At 33.7% G+C, this 26,648-nt stretch overlaps 1 protein-coding gene across 13 annotated transcripts in view; it reads left to right on the top strand.

The window, feature by feature from the left end:
* Positions 1-26,648, top strand: part of Wdr62 (WD repeat domain 62) — a 466,085-nt gene that overhangs the window by 357,681 nt on the left and 81,756 nt on the right. For all 13 annotated transcript variants that reach the window (XM_072525572.1, XM_072525571.1, XM_072525568.1 and 10 more), the window contains one exon: positions 16,653-16,741. In XM_072525572.1, the coding sequence (XP_072381673.1) occupies positions 16,653-16,741 (89 nt within the window). The remainder of the gene's footprint in view (positions 1-16,652; positions 16,742-26,648) is intronic.

The raw sequence follows: 26,648 nt of genomic DNA, 5'->3' as shown, positions 1-26,648 counted from the left end.
CTTTCTAGAACTTTCCTAAATACATTTCTCTATACGTAAGAAATCACATAGCTACCTGAAAATGAGATTGACAGGACATTTATCAGATCACAGATAGAGCAAATAAGTGAGAATCTGTAGATAAAGAACAGGCAAAAGAAATAGAGGAAGAAGTAATTATGTGATATGGAGAACCTTGAGGGGATTTCCAGCTCAATAATCTTCTTAGAGGAAAATCAAAAAAGATATTTTCCACCACAAGCTTTCCAGTTGCGAATTCAATTAAACGACCTCCTCGTTCATTAGAGACCAAAAGATTCTACAAAAACACCACCGTTGTCTTCGGTCAAGTTTGGAATTAAAACCACTCAGTATTAGTATTACTTCGTTTCTCCTAATCTTTTTGACAATATCAGTGAGCTTGTTATGCAATGTCTAAATTATTTCTTGAGGACGTAGACTTTAGGAGCATATATTTGAATGAATACTGGAGTAAATCACAAACACACAACACATTTCCTTTAAACAGCTATAGAAAAAGCAATTGGTATGATCAAAAATTTGGCATTTCTGTTTGCAAGCATAAAAAACGGTAATTTCATAAGTAGTAGTACCATCCATGGGCTAGACTGTGTACTTTTTGTCGCTGCTTGTTGATTACATTTTAAGCAAACCGAAGCCGGTCTTGTTAAATAAAAATATTTATTGAAAACACTAATCGCCAGCGAAACAATATGTTTAAATTAATTTGCTAAAACACCTGCGGTATCCACCTTTAGCACCAATAATTATTAATAGACATCAAATAAAACGTGGACGTTACATAATATTATTGTTTTTTTTTTTGTTCGACGATATTTAAACATTATTATTGACCAACTACGCAACTATTACAAGGTGTCGGTACTGTCGGCTATTAATAAAACTCGTTTTTAGTACTTTTATTAAATTGCTCAATCTACTAGTAGAAAAAGCAATGAAATTTTATTACTAAACATGATTGAAATTAATTATGATATAAAGCACTCCCCATCTCCTTTATTGATCTTGTGAGCCTAATGTATGTATGCCGGGGATAATTAAAACTTAAGCTTTAAGACTATTTTGTACCGCACGATATTTTCTGGCACAACGACCGATTTTAGATTGTATTTAAATATGCAAAACAGAATGGAACGGAAGTTACCTCATCACCAAAATTTGAAATTATAGAGCCAGAATAAGTCTCCTTCATTGGTATTAATATCTTCACTTGCTTCTTGCATTGTTTCTTGACTTCGTCGTGCAGAGTCCTCGTACAGATAGTCCTTGGTTAGCTAAGGTACCCTTTTCTCTATGACTTTCCCAACCATAACCTTTGGCTTCTTTTTGAGTATACCTCCACAAATACTTACTCATTTATGGAAATTTGCCACGTCGATTGTGTTACTGCTCCTGTCAAATCAGACATTCGAATAATATTAAAAAGGCAACAGTTTTTACAAACGTTCAACGAGAGCCATTGTTGCGAAACAATGCCATTACTTTCAAAAATTTTGTTTTTAAATGAACCGAAGTTTTGCGAGAGCCTTCCGTTTGTAACCTTTTTTACCTCTTTATTATCATTTTTTTGTTTTTTTAAGCATAAAAAAGATTTTACAATTTTAATTGGACAAGCATGTAGTCGGCCGATTGTCGGTTCCTTTGTAAAATATCGGCGCAATAGAAATTTAATGATAAAGTTGAAATTCAATAGTTAAATTGTAATAAAAACCCTTGTGTATCCAATTTTAAAAATTGGGTGATATTGCACATGTCTTGGTATTCTGAACCAAACCAGAATCCTCAGTCTAATCTTAGTCAAAGAATTTGACGATTCAGTAAAAGGTATCAACTACAATCTCTACTACAAGCATTTTCACAATCCTTTTATTCAGAATAAGTAATAGTGAAGCAATATTTTGGTCATCTTTTCCATTGCACAAATGTAGAGATCAACAAAAAGATATACATATCCATGAGAAGGCTTTTATATACAGTGAACGGGTAAATTATGGAATATTATCATTATTTCGAGAACCGTCGAGTTTTAAGGGAAATCCCGAAATAGGTCGATTTTTGTTATAAATTACCCATCTTATAACATACATTGAGTAGGGATGACGTCTCCGGTGTGGGTGTAGTGACGTAATCGTTAATTTTTTTTAAATAGAAATCGGTATAATGCGACACCTCATTTGAAGGAAAATTTAATTCTCTATTTAATGACATTATATTTTTAACTAAAATATTTTTTTAAGGGTACAAAAACAATTTTTTTTTATTTAAATTCTAATAAATTACAACTAATGATTTAATTTATAATGTACTTTAAAGTAACCAAATTATGTATAACAATTATTTTAAATTAAATTTTCGAAATGCCATCCATTGGTTCCTGCTATGACTTTCTGAAGCAAATACTTAAAATAAGTAAAAATAATTAAAAATAATTAAATTCTCCTTCAAATGAGGTGTCGCATTATACCGATTTCTATTTAAAAAAATTAACGATTACGTCACTACACCCACACCGGTGACGTCATCCTTACTCCATGTACGTTATAAGATGGGTATTTTATAACAAAAATTGACCTGTTTCGGGATTTCCCTCAAAACTCGACGGTTCTCGAAATAATGATAATATTCCATAATTTAGCCGTTCACTGTATAGTTGACCACACAGTACATTTTACCATTCTATAAGAGAAGGGTCTGGGTAACCATCTAGGACAGGGTAACCACCTGAGTATCGACTAATAAAGTTAGTTCTTAAAAAACTTACGTTGGGAGCAAATAGCATCCCTAAGGGTAGAGCAAGACGTTGTTTAATACATATTCAGGATATACACCTTTAAGAAGGTTTTAAAAGATACAAACAAAGCATCTCAATTAACAATCTACTGTATGCAGATGGCACTGCGATTATTAGTGACAACCCGAAAGGTCCCCAACGACTTCTAAATCAGGTCATTTAGGAATCAGATCAATTGGGCGGCATATGACCTCTGTAGGTCATCTTCATCTCAGTATGTCATTAGTATAGTCCGCCGTTGAAGATTGAGTAGCTTAGGAGTTAGTTTCGACATTATTACTGGCCTCAAGCCACGATAAAGGAAGATAGCCCAGTCCGGTTCTGTTAGGGTTTGTTGTAGTGAGGCGAACCTTAGATTTTTGCAGAAATATCTCCTGAAGCTCGTTTGAAGCTAGAATTTGATTAATAACTAGCTGCAATAGTTGTGGAAAATTTAGGAAAAATTTTGAAACAAAAAATCGACGCTATATATCTTCACTGTTTAACCTTTTATTCTGAATATCTTGGAAAATATATCTAAGATAGAAATGTATAGAAATAATATTTTGCAACTTAATTTTCTTTCGAATGTTGCTGATGCAATTAGTAAAAAAAATCTAGCCCGTAGAAATGAAAATTCACTAAAAAAAAAAATGTAAATTCGAAGACGGGGTTGTACTAAGACAGGAGTTTGTCTCATTACAATCAACTGGATATTTTTGTACAGATCTTGACTTGACTAAGAGGTTTTCATAATAAGACTTGATTGAAGATTGTAGATGTAGGATCTACATGGTAACGCTTCATCCCTACTATGCTACTAAGAGTAAAACAAAATAGTTGATCAAAAAATCGGTAAACAACTCCAGATATATAGTTATATACTACGCATTAAAGACTACGAGACTGTTTATTACAAATGTAATAATTGTTTCTTACAAAAATGTAATATGATAATTATGATATATTATATGACTCCAACTTAAACGATACTGAACAAATTCTGACCAATTGCACTTTAATATTTCCCAATAAGATGCATTATATTGTAACAAATACTAAACAATGCTTTAGTACTCGTGGATTAATACAGGGAGTCTTCTTCTTCTTCTTAGCCTTCTGTCGTCCATGTTTGGACATAGGCCTCTCCCAACTCCTTCCATCGGTCTCTATCCTGAGCAACATATTTCCAATTTGTTCCGGCTATTCTTTTAATTTCATCAACCCATCTCATCTGTGGTCTTCCTCTTGGTCGTTTACTTTCGTAAGGTCTCCAATGTTGTATTGTAGTATTCCAATGTTGGTCTTTTTGTCTAGCAGTGTGGCCCACGAAGCTCCATTTAAGTTTGGCAATTTTTGTTGTTAAGTCCTCGACTTTTGTTTTGGATCTTACCCAGTCTTTCCTCTTTTCTGTTGTGGCTAGTTTATTCATGCTTACCTTGGTTAGGGTCCAGGTTTGACATCCATATGTCATGATAGGAAGGATGCATTGGTTGAACACTTTGCTCCTCAAGTATTGGGGTATTTTGTGGTCCTTAAGTATCCAACTAAGTTTTCCAAATCCTGCCCATGCTAGTCTTGCTCTTCTAGTAATTTTCGCACTTTGGTTCTCTGTGTCAAGTTTCAGGATTTGGCCTAGGTAGATATATTCCTGGATTTGTTCTATCTCACTGCCATTTATAGTTATACGTCTGGAGTCATCTGTGTTTGTCATTATTTTTGTTTTTTTCATATTCATTTTTAGGCCGACGTATTGGGAGCTGGCTGCTAGGTCCCCCATCATAATTTGCAGTTCCTCGAAAGTCTTCTAGGGCTAGGTTGAAATGCTTTAGCTATATTAAGTCTCCCTGTCTCACTCCTCTCTTAAAGGGGAAGGGATTTGTATTTTCGTCTAGTTGAACTATCATAATTGCATTTTCATATATATTATGTATTAGTTGCCTATATCTCGAATCTATTCTACAATTATTAATAGCTTGTTCTATGGCCCACATCTCGATACTATCAAACGCCTTTTCATAGTCGACGAAGGCAAGAAATACGGGTAGTTGGTATTCATTTGCCTTCTCTATCAATGTTCTCATTGTCAGCAGATGGTCTGATGTACTATATCCTTTGCGGAAGCCAGCCTGTTCAACCGGTTGGTAATTGTCCATTTTTTAGGTTAACCGGTTGTTAATAATTCTCATAAATAGTTTGTATACTTGACTGAGCAACGATATAGGTCTATAATTCTGTTGATCACATTTGTCCCCTTTTTTGTGTAAGAGTATTACTAGACTCTCGTTCCAGTCTTTAGAGATCTTGCTATAATGGAGAAATCTATTACATAGCTCTGTTAGTACAGGGATTGTTAATGTCTTGCTTGTTTTCAAGAGCTCGGCAATTATACCGTCGTGTCCTGGAGCTTTATTATTTTTTAGCTGTTTTAAAGCTCTTTCTATTTCGAATCCCTTTATATTTGGTAGTACTTCTGATCCCACGTTTTTTATTTTTCTTTTGACGTTCTCCTTTGTTGTTTCATTAGGCTAGCCTTGCGAGCTGTACAAGGATGAGTAGAAGTCTTCGACAATATTTGTTATTTTATATTTGTCCTTCTCTTCCTTATTGTTAACGTCTTTAATTTTTATGATTTTTTGAACTTCCAGTGCGGGTCTTAGACATTTTAAGCCTCTGTTGTTTTCAATGACTCGCTCTATTAAGTTCTCGTTCCATTTTTGTATGTCGCGTTTTAGTTCTTTTCTAATTGTTTTATTAAGTTCTCTGTATTCTTGAGTATATCGTCTGTTTTGCGCTAGTAGTTGTCTTCTTTCCGTCATTAGCTGTTTAGTTTCATTGCTTATTTTGTCTTCTTTCGTCCTTGTTTTCTTTGCGACCTGTAGTCCTGCTGCAAGAAGGTTTTTATTTATGTTTTTATTAATCTCGTCAATTTGATCTTCATTATGTGAAGGACCAGATTCGAACTTATCCGCTAAGACCTCTCGGAATTGCTCTTCATCCGGGAGTAATCAGCTATAATTCTCTTTATTTAAACGCTCGTCGTGGAATTTCTCGCCGTACACTATAAATTAAACACTTTAACATTATAGAAAATCTAGTCCACCAGCTCCTTGTCCTGTCTCTTCAACCTAAAGCTGGTTCCGGTTGTAGATTCGAATTTCCACAGTATTACCTGCATTGATACCATGGAGGCTTGCAATAAAAATACGGAGATTATTCTGTATTTCATGATCTTAATCAGTCCGTAAATGTATTTATTATTTTTATTAATGAGCATCCTCATAATTATGTCCATTAATATTCTTTTAAAATAAAATTAATCTTTTCGATAAAAAATGAAACTTTATTTAAATTACAGCTACCCTTTTCTGTCACATTCATTTTAAATTGCCATCTAATTTACACGTCCCATTACCTATTCTACTAAATTACAAAAAATAATGGAGATAACAACCCAGTAACCCTAAAATAGTCAATTCCAACTCGAATTACCCTTTAAATAAGTTATATCATCTCTATAGGGATGCATCCGGATAGTAAGATCCTGAGCACCCGAGGGAAATTCGTGGAGGGGCTGCCACGTATACGTCACTGGACATATTTATATTGTACAGATGACCTTCATGATACCTTGGAGGTAAAACACAACACTATCATGTATAGATTTTCTTGGAGCACCATGTAATTAGCAACTTATTATTAGTTTCAATGTCAAGTACAGAACCGGACTTCTATTTATTAGAACAATTTTTCTTAATTTATCTTAATTCGTACTGAAAAATAAAATCAGATTTTTTTTATTAATTTGTATAACCAAAAATGCACTCCAAGTACCTAATAAGGTCTGTAATGGTTTTACAAATCATTAGATATATTTAAAGAAGGGATCGTTAAAAACACTGCTTTAGTTCTCTAAATTTTCTTGGAATATATTATGAACGAGATCTTCTTTTTCTTCTTCAGTGCCTTATCTGGTCCGGATGTTGGCGATCATCAAGGCTATCATGGTTTTGTTGACTGCTCTGCGAAATAACTCCGCGGAGGTCATCTCAAACCACTGTCGGAGGTTTTTCAACCACGAGATAAGACGGCGTCCTGGTCCGCTCCTGCCAAATACTTTACCCTGCATGGCGAAATGAAGAATTCGATATTTTTCTTCGTTCCGCATCACGTGGGCGAGGTACTCAGCTTACGTTGTTTCACTAAATTAAACACTTCTATTTCTTTTGTCATGTGCTCTAGGACGTTAACGTTGGTGACATGGTCCACAAACAATATTTTCAGTATTCTCCTGTAGATCCACATCTCGAAGGCTTTAGTCCGCTTTTCTGTGGCTTGCGTCAGTGTCCAGGCTTCAACTCCATATAGTAACACTGGAAGAATGTAGCACCTCACTATCCGCATCTTGGTTCCCAAGCTGAGATCACTGCAGCACAGCAAGGATCTCAACTTGATAAATGTAGACTGTGCCATTTCAATTCTGGATCTAATCTCTTGAGTGTAGTCCCATTGTGAGTAGAGGGTAGTTCTGAGGTAAGTAAATCTGTCGACTCTCTGGATCTCTTCGCTACCTGCCATTAGTGCCACGGGATCTAAATTTGCACGGCTGACAACCATGAATTTAGTTTTCTTAATATTTAGGTCTAGTCCGTATGTTACGCTCACAGTTTTCACACGGTCTAGTAAGGCTTGTAGATCATTTAGGCTGGTTGCTAGTAACACAGTCTCATCAGCGTAGCGGATATATTATTGATGTATTCACCGTTCACTCCGATTCTCATCTCTAGGTTTGTGAGGGCTTCAGTAAAAATTTCCAAAATATACTCCAGAGTATATATTGAAAAGATTCGGCGAGAGCTCACAGCCTTGCCTTACTCCTCGCATGATCTTCACTTGGTCGGTCTGCTGGCCTTGACTTGAGCACGCTGGTTCCAGTATATGAACGAGATATTGAACATGTATTTTATGAAGTGTTTCATGGAAATGTATATACATTTGTCTTAAATCGATGTGACAAATTTCTTAATTCTCCTACTACGCATTCTTCAATAAATAGGGATCTTTATGAAAGAGAACTTATGGATGTTGATGAACAATTAAATAAATATATCGTTAATTTAACAACTTATTATTTTCAGAAGTAGGCTTAGACATGCACTTTACATCGTCTAAGTTCTGCTGTAGATGGTATAACATCGCTTAAACGGAGGGAACAAGAAATGCGCATAAACCATCTATCTGGATATGAAACATTTGCATGCCAGCATTCCAATCAAATCAGTCAAGACTATGTCGATAATACAGTGTCGACCTATTGTTTAACATCAGAAAATATGTTTCCTCGAACAGATCGGTTCTTTCTTGCCATTTAGGATTAGCTTAGTATAACTAAGAAAAGAGCATCACCATTGCTCAATCCTTTTGATACCGTAGGTAGCTGGGTTGAATGAATTTTCACCGTGAGGGGAGCTAGAGCCGTATGATTTAAAACTCCTACTTGACCTTCTCCCTATTATCAATGTCCCTGATAATTTGCTTGAGAATGACAACTACACTGAGACTGTATTGTGCTCACAGACCAGCCAATGACACATAATAGACAAACAACAGCTATCGATGTGGCGACATTTCATAACAATAATTTGCATGCGAAATACAACAAGAAAGTCGCCAAACACAGATCTTGAGATACAAATACAGAGACAATGTGGAATGCAAAGTACTCAGACGATCTGTCTAGTTTCATTCCGAAGAATTTCTTAGAGAACATAAAACCAATGGGTGTTAGTAAAAATCTATATAAGAGCCGCATTAAGCGGTACTCTACTCGAGATGTTCACATAGATACAAACATTTGCGGGAGATACTCCAGCATACCAGGCACCTACGTCTCGATAACATAAAAAGAGTTCCCTAGATCTCAATGCTTTTATTACTGTTGATATGTGGGATAAGTGAATTTTTCCCATAAAGGAGTTAGACGTGTACGGCTTATATCTGGATATCATCTTCTTATTCTGCACCTGCTGTCTTGTCGTTGTTGTGGTTTAGTAATTGTCCTTACTAGAAAAATAGAAGAGTTATAGAATACAACATTGATATTAATATTTGTAGACTTTCAGAAAGCAATTAACTCAGCCCAGCATAGCTCCATGGTGCAAGCTCGCACAGAGTGCAGTATTGACCATTGGTACACAACTCTTCTTCGGAATACTCTTATAATAGCGCAACAGCTGCAGTGAGAATGTACTACGGCGACACAAATACATTTCCCTTGGAGATTAACACTATTCACCGCTTTATTACAGAGTGCTATGAGAAACAATAATTGGGAAAACATCAATAAAGACTATGTCCTTATTTATAACGATCATTTTAATTAAAACGGCTCCTAAAATTTATCACTCCATTTCCGGACCATCTTTATTACTAAACTTGGCATCATTAAGCTTCCCTTCAAGAATTGAGCGTACCCATTCCTTAATAACGAAAAGGCACACAGAATATGGCAGATCAACCTATTTCTACTCTTTTTGGTCAGGACTCCTACCTCCGGGCTTCCCCTTAACCCCCTTCACAGGGGGAATAAACGAAAAAATAGTTTACCAAGAATTTGTACTCCCCGTAGAAAAAAATATTTGAAACAAAAAATATATCTGAGATAATTTCGAAAAAAAAATGTTTATTAGAGCTTTTTCTGTAGAATGATGAACCGTTCTGTCAGAAAAACGCTTGAAACAACCGGCAATTTTCCGGAAAAACTCTACGGTAAAAATTCGATATCTTTTGACCAGAGTCCTATTGACAAAAATCAAAATGCGTTATACACGCGAAGAGTGTAGCTTTCGTATGCAATATTTGAATTTTGCCACAAATGTAGTCAGTTTCTATAAAGCTATTAATTAAATTGCGATTTTTCTCATTTTTTACAATTTTTATGGGATCAATAAAATGTATTACTTTCATTGACCGGTCATTATAAAATTTCCATTGTTAGAGCCTAATCTTCAAAACTTCTAGCATGAAATTTTGATTTTGAGTTTTGGAAACAAATATGAGGCATTTGAAATATGCCTAAAAAACGCTGAATTTAAACTTTCACGTTAAAAACGATCTAAAACTGTTAAAACTGCATATTTTCGATTGCACAATTATTTTTTTCGATACTACACAACTTTAGCTACAAATTCCACCCAATAGCGTATTCGTGGAAGCATTTCTTATGACGTGAGATCGTTTGTAATGTGAAAGTTTCAATTCAGCTTTTTTAGACATTTTGCATTGCCTTATATTTGTTGCCAAAAGTCAAAATTGAAATTTCATATTACAGGTTTTGAAAATTATGCTCTCACAATGGATATTACACAGCAACCGGAAGTGATACATTTTATTGATCTCGTCGTAAATCGTAAAAAATGGCAAAAATCGCGCAATCTTCATTTATTTAACAGCTTTATTATTATTATATAGAAACTGACTGCATTTACGACAAAATGCAAAAAACTCGTACGAAAGATACGCTCTCCACCTTTAAAACGCATTTTGATTTTTGTCGATAGGACACTCTGATCCAGAAATGTCGAATTTTTACTGTTAATACAAATTTCAAAATCATCGGTCGCTTCAACCGTTGTTTTTGAGAGAACGGTTGATTCTACACAAAAAGTGCTAATAAACATTTTATGTACAAAATTATCTCAACTACATTTTTTATTTAAAATATTTTTTTCTACGGCTGATAAATTCTTGGTAAATAGATATTTTCCGTTTTTCCCTATCTACGATGGAGGTTTTAGGGGGGAAACCGGGGAATAAAAGTGCAAAAATATTTTTGCATATTTTTTAGGGTACGCGTAAACTCATCACCAATTACCATAAATACGCTCGTACATAGTACAAACTCATCACCGCCATAAAAGTAGGATTTTCAAATAGACACCGAGAGATTGTTAAACTGATCACTGGCCTACCTGCACCCCGGATCAGGTATAGACCATAAAATCCTTGCAAACAGCTAGTTTTTGATAATTTCACAGAATAATCCAAATCCAGATGTCTTAAATGCAACTGCAATTTATTGATTTTTATTTGGGAATTCCACACAATTCTATTGATAGCTACCTAAAATAATGCGAAAAGAAAAATATCTCTTCATTTGCCCTTGTTCCTTTAACATGGATATTAAACTGCTAATTGATTACATTCTGAGCCAACGCAGACAAAAAATGATAATTATCAATAATTTTAAATTTCAATTGCGAAAAACTCTAAAAAAATCGAATTGCTTTTGTGGACTTGTGCGACGAAAGGGTGTAAGGCTAAATGTCATACAACTGGTGAGTAGAAATTTTATACCGTTTTTGTTTAGTTGTTTTGCACTAGTTTTCGCGAATCATTCTGATCAAACAGAAAAAAATCAGCGTAATTAAGTGTAGAAAATTAGGCTTTCTTCGACTTCTATGCACTAATAGCATACTCAAGTTTTTATCTTTTCCTATTTTTTTTAGATATTTTATATTTACTAACTGTCCAAAATCGCCTATTATTTTCAAGATAGTCAAATAACGCCAAAACGGTAAGACTTAGACCGAATGTATGCTCAACAAATTATCTGGATAATTCAATGAGAAATATAAAAATGCAATGAAAATCAAATAACGAAGTTGGGGACTACTTCCGATATAAACAAAAATAGCACATGTTGACAAATATTTTCATTTTAAAGTTCAAATATTGGCAGATATGTCTAATAGGCCACACTGTGAGACATTTTAATACCTCAGTTAAATTTTAAAGCAACTTGCTTAAAATAATTTCTGAATTTATTAAATTTTATTCAATCTTTCGCATTAAAAACCAGGCAAAAATCCCGGTGATGAGTTTACCTATTTGCGGTGATGAGTTTACCAATATCCAAAGGATGCCGGTGATCAGTTTACTATATCTCTGAGGGTCTAATAATTTTATGGGGGGCTATATATAGATGAGTTCGTACACGTCAATTTTTTAGAATCCCAAAATTGACATTCTCTCCAAAATACAGCTTGTTCGTCTCGTTTTTAGAGATAAAATCCCTGACGACTGGACCAATAGCGAATTCCAATTTAGATTTTAAAATGAATAATTCCTGAATGTAAAAAACAAAAATATTACATCTATACCAACAGTTATCCAAGTCCAAACAATACATTCATAAAATTTTTTCAGTTAATTAATTGAGTGGAATAATTTTAATTAACATTTTGCCCACATTGTTCGAATTTGGTTCGATTATCTCTTTGATCTTTTCAATCACACCGTTTGATTGACAATATATAAAGGTAATTAAACGTGACACAAGTTAAAAAAAAAAACGTTGACCAAAAGTTGAGTGATAACGCGTTAATAAACGAGATTATCGAAGTGCATATTTATTAATTTAACGGTCAGTTGACAGTGCCTCCGGGAAAAATATCGACTGGATTTGACACAGTTAAATGAATGATGTGTATAGTTAAATATTATTAGATAATAATGTACATACTTAACTGAAAATGTCGACAATTCATTCATTCAAGTATAAATTAATATACAATTTGTAATATAAACTCTATTTAGGTTTTCTCATGAGCTTTCTTAATAACCAAGTCAATTACCATTTTCCCGCATAATTTTCCTCTTATCCTCAACTTCAAAGGTGAACTGGTGCTGCAGGGTTCTTTTACTCCTGGGGAGGATGTGCTGCAGGGTTCTTTTACTCCTGGGGAGGATGCTTTTCTCTGGGCTACCCAATTTTAAGCAACTTTTGTACTATACGTTTTTAATGAATTACACAAGTATGTTACAACAAAAATAAAGTTGGTTCGTAGTATTTTCAGCGACAAAAAACGCGAAAATCACCCCCTAATGATTACCCTAATTAAAAATAATCATTACCCGCTTTACAATTCTCTTTATTAATGTATTTATTCGCTCCGTGCGTGACTGACGCAACTCCTACCGCCTTCATCTGACAGTTTTGGACCTACCAATTTTCAGGTTAAACATATGACATAATATATGTTTGACATTGTTAAATACATGCGAAATTGACAATTATTAATAATTAACTTTTTAATTATATTTTTTTTAGTTTATGTACAAAATAAATGTAATATTAAAAACGGGGTTTCTCAAAATTCATCATAATATATCTTTTCAACCATAAACGGAAAAAAAAGGGAAAAATCTAGTACTGGCAAATCAAGTTTTTCACGTGAAAGAGCATATATTTAAAAACAGTAATAGTAAAAGTTATAATATAAAATCTAAAGTCATCAGGCACTCTGCAGTTAGCTTGAAGCATTATAAAATATCATTTAAGGTAAATTATTTAAATTTTTCCTATTTCAATTGCATAAAAATGAAGTTATGTGATATTTACTTTTTCATATTAATAGCACGGATCCATCTTTTTCTTTTCTCTGATTTATATGTAATCTTTGGGAATCTATAAAAACTACACTTACTATTTTTGCTATTATTAGCACAATTAAATACGCAATATGTATTTGCACACATTTTTGATAAAATTTATGCGTAAAAAGGTAGGGCCAATTTTGTCATATTTCGCCGCTACGCACGCTGGCATCGTTTCAAAATACCCCTACCATGGTCACGCACGGAGCGAATAGTATGCTCTAGAAGTTTGGTTGGTTTAAATGTTTTGTTTTGAAAAAAATTGAATTTAAACTGAGAAGAGGAGTTTTGTATTTTTACAAATAAATACCTTTTTTTTCAAATAAATCAAAAACTATTAGAGATACGCAAAGTTTTGTAGAGTCCAAAATTGCAAGTTTTGCTTTTCTATATGTACGTAAATTGGATCACGGCTGTCTTCAATAAAATATACAATACAGGAATCATCCCTGATAAATGGCTATAATTGGAATTCATAGCGATACCTAAAAAACAGGGGGCTAAAAAGTGCGAAGAATATCGAACAATCAGCCTAATGAGCCACATGTTGAAACTGTTTCTTAGAGTCATCCATGGAAGAATTTATAAGAAGTGCTAGGAACAAATATCGGACAGACAGTTCGGCTTCATTAACGCAGTGGGTACCAGAGAGGCACTTTCCGGAGTACAGGTACTGATTCAAAGATGCAGGGACGTTAACTGCGACGTATACGCGTGCTTGATCGACTATGAAAAGGCATTTGACAGAGTTCAACATCAAAAAATGATAAACATTTTAAAAGAAGCAGACCTGGATGACAAAGACCTCAGAATAATTTCAGAACTATACTGGAATCAAACCGCATACATGAAAATTAACGGAGAAGAAACAGATCACATAAAAATACTACGTGGAGTTAGACAGGGATGTATCCTATCGCCGTTGATATTTAATATGTACTCAGAGAAAATTTTTAACGAGGCTCTTTACGGAATAGACGAAGGCATCCTTCTAAATGGTGAAAGAGTAAACAATGTTAGATATGCCGACGACACCATGGTGATAGCAAATAGTTTAGAGGGACTTCAGAGGCTAATGGACAGAATAAACGAGTACAGTCAACAGTACGGACTAAACATTAATACCCACAAAACGAAACAAATGATTATCAGCAAGGAGAATATAAATGGGGCTCATCTATACATTAATGGGACGCAGATAGAGCGAGTAAAACAGTATTACTACCTGGGAACTATTATAAACGAACAGTGGAGCAATGTACAGGAAATAAAGTGCCGCATAGGAAAGGCAAGAACGGTCTTTAACAAAATGAGCGCCATCTTCAAAAGTCACAACATATCCCTAGATACAAAAATGAGACATTTGAGATGCTATGTTTTCTCTGTGTTGTACGGGGCGGAAGCATGGACGCTCACAGACACCACTATTAAAAAACTTGAAGCATTTGAGATGTGGCTTTATAGAAGAATGCTGAGAATATCATGGACAGCAAGGATCACGAACAAGGAAGTTCTAGAAAAAATGAAGAAGGAACCAGAGATTGTGTTTACGATCAAACGCATAAAATTGCAATATCTGGGACACGTTATGAGAAATCAGCACCGTTACTCCCTACTGCAGTCTATATTGCAAGGTAAAGTCAAAGGTAAGCGAGGACCCGGTAGAAGGAGAATATCATGGCTGCGGAATTAATCTTAAACATGGTTTAAGAAAACCCAAACGGAGCTGTTTCCAGCCGCAGCGAGCAAGGTCATGATTGCCAATATGATTTGCAACATCCGAAACGGATAGGAATCAGAAGAAGATATGTACGTTGGAGCATCTTCTACAAAAGTGTTTGGATAGAATCGGCGATTTTGTATATCAAATACCAAATCAGTTGATAAATTTAACAAAACTAACTCTTGAAAAAGTTTAATGTAGAGTACGAATTCAGGGGGAACTGTCTGAACCTTTTAAAACAAATAACGGGCTGCGCCAGGGAGACCCTCTCTCCTGTATACTGTTCAATCTGGCTCTGGAAAAAGTATTACGTAAGTCAAAAATCACAACCATTGGTTTAATATATAATAAATCAGTGCAAATCCTGGCCTATGCTGATGATATCAATATTGGTGGGAGAATTGAAAACGGTGGACGAGAGGCATATGTATCATTAAAAGAATCAGCTACAAAAATGGGTTTAATAACAAACACCAACAAAACGAAGTATATGAAAATAAGCACGCAACCACAAATCCTACGGCCACTTGTTATAGAAAACGACGTTATCGAAGCAGTGAACGAATTTGAATACCTGGGAGAACTCCGTAACACTGAAAATAATACTACGGCAAAGATAAACCGCAATCTCTACATATTTCTTAGGCCATCTTATGTACCATTTATCAACTAATATCAGAATCGTGGTACTTATCCATGTAAAGGTTGACAAAGGCATTTAGCTTAATTTTAGGGTATACATTAATGTGTTTGCCCTTAGCTAATTATTAATGCCCACTTATCATTAATTATTTAGTACTTCTATGCCGATATAGTTTTATCATTGGTTACGTGCAATGGAAAAATATGAAAAAATACATTCCGATATCGTGGTCTTTATGGTATTCGCCACACTGATTTAGTTTTTCTGTAAAATATAGTTATTAGGTAACCCGTAGAATCATAAAACCATACCGAAGAAAGAAGTTTCTACAAATTACGCCGATTTCAAAGGCAATTTGTGCGAATAACAGTAGCGTTAAATTTGAATGCAGCTCTGCATTATCCCATCAGTCACACGTGTTTAGTTCGGCGGCTCTCTACGGACCGTTTTGCAATTGCTAATAGGTATAAATGTGTATGATTTCATATTTTTTATTTGCCGTTCGACGAGTGGGCTATGAAATGAGTCTACTTGATTTATGTAGGTTGATATTTTAGTAGTTGTATCAATTGTGAGATTATTGAATGATATTTGAACTTAATAAATCACATCATATACTCGTATACAGGGTGAGTGATTTTCTTTTCATAGAGGAAAGTGATTTAAAATGTGGTGTTACATTTTTAGAATAGCATAGGCACAGAAGAAAATTAACACGGAAGTATTGCGAGGTATGGACAAATAATATTAAATAATGACATAATGAAAATAAGAAAGTTATAATATATGTGACATATAATGCGGGGATAGCGATATGAAATGCTCGGATTGATGAGAGTTTCATGATTGAAACATGGGACTGGTTTAAATCTAGTTCAATGCAACTTTTCCGAGCAGACTAGATATAACAAAGATATTGATGATATCCAACCTACGACTGGGAGACGGCACGAAGAAACTCTCATAGTATATACTCCTATATTTTTCCATAAATAAAAACTTAATTCATATTTATTCGTTTTAAAGTAAAACATACTGAAGATGCATTTTTGTTTCAGATAAAATTAGAAAAAGTGTTAGGGGTAACCGTTTCCAGTAATGCAGCTTTAACATGTGATAATAATGGATTAATAGCGTATCCAGCGGGGTGAGTAATTTTTTAAAGTTACATACATAATTATGTATTCAATTTGTTCAATGTTGAATTGATGCTTTAATAACACAAGTTTAAACTGATCAATATAATATGAGGAGTCAGGGGGAAACAATCTGAGTCCACAAAAACAGTTTCCGTGGAAATCGAAATTTAATGTTTCAAATTAAAACAAATTGTTTTAACTCAACCGTATAAATCGGTAAATTTTTTCAATGGTACGTTGACATTTTTACAGAGGAAAAATCAGGAGAAGACAAAAAAATATTTTATTTGCGAAACATCATACAAAAAATTGAGTGTACCGGCATGGACCATGAACGTTCTTCCCTAGTACTGTAACGTTAGGCACCAATTTGTAACGTTCCAACGAACATTCATTGGGTGCCAATTTGTAATCCTTCGAGGCTCAATTTGTAACATCCCAACGTTGAGCTGCTGTTGTCAACTTGTAACCGCAAACCTTAGTTTGCTGCTACAATCCGACTAACATCACTAACAACGTTGGAGTGACAAATCGTTTCCCGTTGGGACCAATTTTTAACGTCATAACCCCTAATGTATCAATTGCAAAATTGCTACATTCGACGTTATACGAAACACTCCCTGGCTAGCTCACTCAGGACGTGAATATGGCCTACTCTGGAGCAACACACGCAAACAAGTAAAAAGAAGAAACAATACACAGTTAAATTAACACATGTTTATTAAAATATTAAACAAAAAGGGCAGAAAAATACATGTTTAAATATTATAATGAATTTAAATAAAAATTATTTGACTTCTTGCTACAGTGTTACATTATAGTAAGGAAAAATGCTTGTCACCAAATCCTAGGTTTTATCCTGGTCTTTTCTGCTATGGTTGTTAGCAAGCCATGTTGTTAGTTGTGGATTTTCTTGCCCTGGAGTCAACTCTCCTATTGGAATGATAGTGCCATTCTCAGGCCGGTTGGTCTTCTGGATGTTAATATAAATTGACCCGCACCTGAGAAATGTATCCCGGAGGTTGACTAAAATGAAGAAAAACACACCTTGCTTCAGAAAATGGTAAAACCAAAATGAGAGACCTTGCTTGGGGGATGAATAGGTGACCAATCAAATTTAACAAAATTTTATCATTATTCACCCAAGCAAGTCGAGAAACAATTCTTATTTATGTAGCAAATAAGTAAAAGTAAGGATATATAATCTTTTTAAGCAAATGGTAATTACTTTTTACTACTGAAATATTCTAATATTAATTACAAAGCGGATTCGGTAAAAATGACAAGATATATTTATTGAAAAGTTAGATAATTTAGAATTTAGAAACATTTCTATATAGAAATGGTAGTTTGTCAAAAGTTAATTATTATTAAAATCAAAAGATATTATTAAGGATTTAAATTCAATATTTAAAACTGTAAAAATATTCGTAAAACTTTTACATACTATATTAAAGAAACTATATATTTCTTATCGCTAGTTTTTATATAAAATAAAAAAAACATAAGAAATATCCACAAAAATATGTACCTACTTACATATGATAATCATAAATAATGAGATTAGAATTTTCAAAGTTAAAATTATAAAAAGATTTTTATACAACAGGTAGAATCAGGAAACCGATAAAATATATTAAACTCTTACCTCCTAATTCAGGAGACGACACAATAATTGGTTATTATACTTTTACAAAAGTCATGAAGAAAATCGACATTTTTAGAAATAAAAGCCATTATATCGACTTTTGTATCGAACGGGAAGGGGGAAATGTCAACAAAAAGGAGTCTTTGTCACTAGCATTAAACTAAACAGAGAATAAAGATGGCACCTCTCGTTCCAAAGTAACAGAAATAGAGATGAAAATAAAATTCATTCTTTAGAAACTTGAGTAAAAGATAAAAATGATGATTATTAAGAAAATAGGAAAGGTAGATACTGAAATATATATATATATATATATATATATATATATATATATATATATATATATATATATATATATATATATAAAGAAGATAGATTTGGACGCCAACTGGTTTTTATACCAAATACCAGTAAAAATGAAAAGAGAATAATGAATCAATTAAGTAACGACATAATTCTGATACAATCTATATCTGAGAAAATATATAGACAAATAAGAGATACAATGGAGGATATAGAAGAATATGAATTATGACAGAAGATATGGAAATTGGAGAATAGAATTAACGAAATATATTAACATAAGAAAGAAAGCAGGCAATGTAGCAGTTATAACGCTACACACTTCCACCACCCAGTAGAAAAATTTCTAAAGTACCTTGAGAAATTTTTCTCATCACTAAACTCATTATATGTTATGATCATCAAAATAATAATAAAGGTAATCTTTACCAAATAATAAAGTTATCTAGATACCTAGATATAGGTATAATAACTTGTAAGTTTAGGTACTATTATTTAAACAAAATAAAGTGAAAATGGTTAACTTGTGATAAGATATAAAAATTAATATACTTATATTAACCTAAATCAAAAAAAATAAATGACTATCACCCAACGAATTATAGTATCCGTTAAACTAAAATTTTAACTACATAATTATAAACTATGTATTACAGTATTGTAATACTAAATACACTAAATTACTTTAGAGTGAGCACTCTGGGTATTATTTCATCCCCAACGAATTATAGTATTCGTCACACTAAAATTGTAAGGTAAATAATCCTATGCTATACCTTATAGCAATTCCTTACAAGGCTTTAGAGTTAATACTCAGGATAATATTTTATCCCAACGAATTATAGTATTCGTCACACTAAAATTATGAGGCAAATATTTATGTGCTATACATTGTAGCAGCATGTAACAGGGCTTTAGAGTTAATACTCAGGGAAATATTTTATCCCAACGAATTATAGTATTCGTCACACTAAAATTGGTCGTAGACCAAGAGGGAGAAAAGCTACGTTAAGGGTTATCCGCAATCTTTGGTACTGTACATCGATTATACACTGGGCCGATTGAAATCATGTTGGTATGAACGCAGTAGCTCATAATCCATGGTTAAACCTCGAAAGCGCTCCTCAGAGACGACAGTCCTGTGTACTATGAACCCCCCGACGCCATACCCTAAAGACAACCTTACCATTAAGGGAAGATCCAGTGGTATATCTCCACCACAGTTCGGTCCCATATATATGTAATTACATAAATATCATACAAAAACAACTAATATGGGGACGATGTATCTATCACTCATGGAGATAAACATCGTTAGAAAGACATTCTTTCAAGAATGTTAGTTCTTAAGGGAAGCTAATTTTAAACCAAGGTAATTATGATATTAGCAATATCACTAGATATGCATATAATCATTAAGTTATAAAAGATAAGATATCATAATCATCAGTAATGCAGTAGGTATATAAATCCAAATATTAGTTATCATAATACTAATCTAGATTTTAGTTGCATATATTGCATGAGATAGTATGAGTAGAACATTATAAGCAGTTAAGAAAGATAAGGTAAACATCAAAATATAAAAGAAATAAGTAAAAATTTAGTAAGACCAATCTAGACATCTATTAAGTATAAAATTTACACAAGATAAAAAGAAAACTGCACAAAATTATACTCAGTTGAACTGAAGAAGAAAAATTAGTCATAAATATACTTTGATTTAAATCCAAACGTTATGCACCTGTTAGAATAATAAAGTAATCTATACAGAAAAATTGTACAGAGCAAAGTTATACAAGAGGGTATAAAAAACAAAACCTTTCCATTGTCATTTCAAAGAGACACAACCCTACACCAGATTTCTAAATAGTAGTATGCATAAGGTTAAATCTACCTTGTAAATGCAATAAAAAAATTTCATTAAAATATAACACTCAGGAAAAAGAAAATTCATTGTAGTTATGCATTGATGAGGGCAATCATTGTGAACTAAATCAGAGAAACTTATTATGACTAAACTTCAATAGACAGTATGGTCTGGAAACAATTACATTGTTTATTAAAGATAGTACAGTACCTTTAAGCTTCTGCATCACAAAATGTTTCTTCCTCCGAACTTCCCTCCTATTCAGTACCTTGTAAATCAGTGTAGAACTTTCTAGAGTTTACGTTTTCCAAATATTTGGTCAAGTGGAAAAGATTTTGTAACTTAGCTTTGACCGGAAGTGGACCGTTGTACAAAGCTTCGGAATGATTGTGGTTAGTAACTTTCGGATTTGTGATTTTATGAGCTTTCCTTAAATTTCTTTTCGGGTTTCGCTTAACTTTGCATTCAAATAGCGAGCTTACAAATAACCCAGAATAAGTATTCTTGTGAAAGATAAATTGAGGGCTGTTTTTCCTGATTTTCAACACTCGAATAGGTCTCGTAAGCATTGGGCATTTCTTGGGATATTTGTTGAAGAAATGTCCAATTCGGAAATTTGATATCTTTCCCACAGTCCACCAGTTTGAACGATTTCGGTTTCACTATGCTGTTGCGGAGGACTTCTCTCCAATCATCTGGAGTTTCCGTATAAGCTTTGTCATTAATTAAACTCATGTCCCGGTCGCACTCTAGATAGGATTGTCCTTTGATGGGAGTTACTTTCACAAAATCAAACCGTCCTTCTAATGGAACTAGATAATAAAGGAACCGAAAAACGGTGTAATTCTTATTTTGCCCTCCACAAGAGTCACAAAATATTATCAAATTTTAAATCTGAGATAACAGTACGTTATACACAAAGTGATGAATCATGGAACACACATCGTCAGTCCCCTTATTTGCTACCGATTCGTTATAAGTATAGAAAACAGGGGTAGAATCGGCCAATACATGTACATTAAAGCTTATAAAATTAAGTTGCCGTTTATAGTAGACATTGTTTGAGGTGACATTAGGGGTTCTTCTTCTTTAAGTTCCATCTTCTATCGAAGGTTGAAAATCATTATGGCTATGCGAACTCTGTTGATTGCCGCTCTAAAAAGTTCTGCACTACTGCTTTCAAACCATTCCCTTAAGCCTTCCTTAAAACCAAGTTCTTAAGCCAGGATATTCTAAGACAGGAAAGATTATTTTCACGTTCAGAGCGTCTGTGAATAGCGGCTCCGAAGATCCCTTTTAGGGTGAAATACGTATAAGCGGATACACAGACGCACTATACGTGAAATCAAATCTTATCTGTCTTTTCTTTTTGTTTCTAACAGTTGTGTAGTTTCAGGTTGTATGCCACGAGTCAGCAGCTAAAGTCAAAATGAAACTGCCTCATCGTGTGCAGTTATTCCTTAATTGGTGCACATCGTAATATTTTTTTTTGAGTAATAATATGAATTTATAGAAAAAGAAAGGAATGTTTGCAAATAAGGCCACAGAAAAACTTCTCATATTGTCCTCGTAAATAAAAATCCATTAACTGGTCTAACGGAAGTAGATATTGCATTTCTATAATGCATAAAATCAACGTGCAGATTGTAGATTTCAAGTGCTAAAGTATTGTCAGATCGACTGTAACCGATGTGCTACTTTCGATCTTTTCGCAATTGAAAAATTTATTGAATATTTTCGTCGCTAGATTCGTATCGCTGCACTACGCTTCGAGCAGTTATATACATTTTTAATTCCACTTACGTTTGATGTAGCATTGGAATGGGAAATTCTTTCAGTGCCATTAGATATTAATAGATAAATAGATTTTTACGTGGATTATATGATTTTGAAAAATAGTAGTATTTCTATTCTTAAACTTCTTCTAAGGCCCTGGAAATGATAATTTTATTTCTGGTTGCTCCGAATAGTCCCGTGGTAGATATTTCAAACTAGGTTCTTAAGTTATTTAGCCAGGATAGTCGTCTTCTGTCGAGGTCTCTCTTCCCTGAACGTTTCCTTGCAATTATTCAAGACCTATTTGACATATTAAAATATGAAAGTTGAAAAACTGTGTTACATGTTCGTGTACGTTTCCAACAAATACATTTTATTCCTCTCGACAAATTTCTTATCAATCAATATCTGTCAGCCCTTGAACTTGATAGTAAAATCACTCGCCTAAAATTCAGTACACGTTTTCTTTTGTAAACCGTCGCTCCATTATGCACGTAACCATCGTCGCGGCGCTTTTCATCCGTCTACCGTCGAATCAGGGCATCTGCAATACTCCAACTACGTTCTGATTTTGATGGATGTACTCACCGGCGAATATATGGGCTATTAATAAAAATATAGAAATTGGGGCACGTCGATAATTGTGTAACCAAAGATCTGCAATATCGCCGACGAACCAGCACGTAGAAACACTTCAGAAACTCTAAAGCCGTGCTCTTTCTTTGAGATTAGAGTATAATTAAAATGATGAGTGTCGGACGTTGGCGCGGATAAAATTGATGGATAGCGGAAACAAATTAGGTTAAAAAATATGTATGTATGATGATACACTACGAAAAATACGAAGTATGGTACGCACATGAATATATATTGGACACAAAGAAATTAAATAAATATTAATATTTTTTTTGCCGTTTATCCCTATGCGGTGCCAGCTTCCCTCCTTATAATTTCCTATTGGTTTCTATCTTGAGTCATATCAATACTAATCCACTTCACAGGCATATCCTGCAGAAGCGTCTTCTACCAAGACTTCTTTGGTCTTTCTTTCCTACCGGATTTTTCCAAGATGGCCTTTGAAAAGGGTTTTTCCAAGATGGCGCCAAGTCGTAGTTTTAACAGCGCAACTAAATAAGCTAAAAAAGCAGGAACTAATTGATATAATAGTGAATTTTAAGTTACCACTATCCGGTTCTAATCCTCATTTATCATAGTACGTTAATAGATTAACACAAACCGTGCAAAAATATATTAAAGCATTTAATTTCGAACATAACCTAGACGTTATTGTGCATGATCAGTGTATAAAGACAAACAAGGAACTAAATAAAATGAAAAGTGAACTTGCAGCAGTAAGTAAACTATCATTCCATTTAGAAAAACGTACGGAGCAACAAGATTTAATTTCTTTATTAAAACATAAATAGGCCCAAGCAACTCAGGTTCTACCAGTCATGAACCCATTAAATTGTCATTAAACAAAAACACAAGTAGACCTCATTCATACATGAGTGATAAACAAAAAGAAAATAAAAACAATCTAAAAACAGGACACTTATCTTGGAATAACCAATCGAAAAAAGAAAGCAAATACAAACCGATTATTGGAAGCAACAAATCGTCTACTGTAAACACCATTCCTAGACAAGGTCATGTACATGTGTACCGCATAGGTGTTGATATGAAAGCCGATGATCTTCTAAAATTCTTGGGTGAGACGGTACCCGATATTTCTTTTAACAGCGTGGGATGAGATAGAACTAACAAATAATCCACATATAAGGTATCATCCCTTTCGATAAAATTGACGAGGTCTACAAACCTAATATTTGGCCCAAAGAAGCTGCAGTTAGGAGATTTTTCAAAAGAAATTTTCAGCACATAAAGAAGACGGAGGAAGAAACCTCGAAGTTTCTACAAACTTTTATCAAAATAAACTAATTCTACAAGGTACGGTAAGCATGTTTCATGTTAATTTGCAGTGTATTTCAAATAAAGTCGATATGATCAATACTTTTCTTGCGGATCAAAATTTATATGACGTCATATGTTTTTCGGAGCACTAGCAAAGTGAAGAAAATTTAAAATTAATTAGTCAGAGGTATCAAAGTCATCAAATGATTTGTTTGGGATATTTACTTTACTTTATAACGTAAAAGGTAGTATATCGTGATAATAGATGGAACATAATTTTTTGTCTATTATAAAGTAATAATAATAATAATAGCGTTTATTGTCCAACAGAATCCATTTATAGGACAAAATACAATACTAAAGTTAAACGAAATATTAATAATTCATAAGTACTAACTAATTAACACATTTTTCGAGTATTTTGCCTTAACATAAAGAAACTACTCAATCACCTAGGTAGATCTCAGCCATCCTATTAAGCTGCTTTAAACTGCAGTGAAATATATCGCAGTAAGCACTTAAGGAATTATAATAGTTGCACATGAGAAATAGAGGAGAATTTAACATAAGATTAGTTCTAGCTTATGTATTTCTGAACGTAATCGAATTTGTCACTGGATAAGATGGAACGTTAAAATTTATTTGTCGAAGAATATCAGGGCAGTCAATGAGATTATGTAGTAGCTTGTACAGGAATATTAGGGAGGCATTAATTCGTCTAGATTCTAATGATACTACGTCCAAACCGCTGCACAACTCACTATTGCTGATGCCCCTCTTGGGATATATGTCGTTAATTTTGAAAGACAAAAAACTTACGCTGCACCTGCTCTATAATTTGGATATGTACATCATAAAAAGGTGACCAAATGACAGAGGCATATTCCAGTTTACAGCGTACAAAAGTGTAATAAAGTTATTTAATTGCCTTAGTATTAGTGAGATTTCGACTATTTCTAATTATGAATCCATAAGATTTAAGTGCTTCTTTAACCTTTAAATTAACATGTTCAACAAAGGTGAGTTTATAATCAAATGTAACTTCAAGGTCTTTAATTTTATTCAAACGTTCAAGTTCATTGCCGTCGATAATATAAGGATGGTATATATTAGACTGTTTCCTAGAATAACTAACTACTTTGCACTTATTGGCATTAAGATTCAAATGATTTGCATTACACCATTCATGTACACGATTCAGTTCACTCTGCAAAAAATGACAATCATTAAGGTCGCTTATCAATGAATAAATCTTTAAATCATCGGCATAACATAAACATGATGCAGAAATTGATTCACACAGATCGTTAATAAATAACAAGAACAATAATGGACCTAGATTAGAACCTTGTGGAACCCCTGAAGAAACTTTTCCGATTTGTAACCATTATAAACAACAAACTGCGTTCTATTTGACAAGTAAGACCTCATAAACGTCACGGCATCTTTAGAAAGACAAAGAGACACAATTTAGAAAGTAATACGCCGTGGTGAATTCTGTCGAACGCCTTCGTAAAGTCAGTATATATGACGTCAACTTGACTTCTATTATCTAGGGCCGCTGAGATAGATTGTGTGACCATTAATAAGTTTGTCACAGTGGACCGATTGGAGACAAAACCATGTTGATATTGAGACAGCTGATTACGAGTGCGTGAGTAAATACGATTATACAAAACTATTTCAAAGACTTTCGATAGATTGCAGATAATGGAAATTGGTCTGTAGTTTTCTACCTGACCCTTACCAGTTTTGAATATTGGGCACACTTTTGACTCCTTCCAGAGACTCGTTGAAAAATTCTGCAAACACATTCACAATATTTTGTGGGTCGGAGGTAGTAATGTCACTATATTTCATCACACAAGGAATTCTTGAACTATTATTTTTCGAATCTACTTACGACCAAAACTTCTTGGGGTTGATGGATAAAGCAATTTGGATATTCTCGACATATACATTGTAGGCCAAACTGATTTTTGATTTGACAAGGTGTCTTAACCGTTGAAACTCAAGCAAATCACACTGATTTTTGAATCGTTTAAACTTTTTTCTCAAAACTTTGCTTTTAATTTGATGTTGTGAATGATATCAGCATCGAACCAGGGTGGGTATTTATGGCTAAAGTTTTTGTAAACTGGAATATACTTATTAAACACAGAAAAAATCTTATCGTAAAAGTTATTTAACATTAACGTCATTAGAAGTATCCAGAGAGTTCCAATCCGTTTCATACAGTTCTCGATATAAAGCAGGAAAATTTGCTAAGTTGTAATAGTTGTAATAGTTGTAAAGTTGTATAAAATGTCACAATGTCACAATATCTGGCTTATTTGATTACCACAAGAAGGATCCATACTTCAATGTGGAGATGCATACTAGAAACTAAAAAAAAATATTTTTT

This window comes from Diabrotica undecimpunctata, chromosome 3 (genome assembly GCF_040954645.1).
Source record: "Diabrotica undecimpunctata isolate CICGRU chromosome 3, icDiaUnde3, whole genome shotgun sequence".
NCBI lineage: Eukaryota > Metazoa > Arthropoda > Insecta > Coleoptera > Chrysomelidae > Diabrotica > Diabrotica undecimpunctata.
Note: the sequence above shows the minus strand (reverse complement) of the source record. Positions and strands in the feature narration are given on the sequence as shown.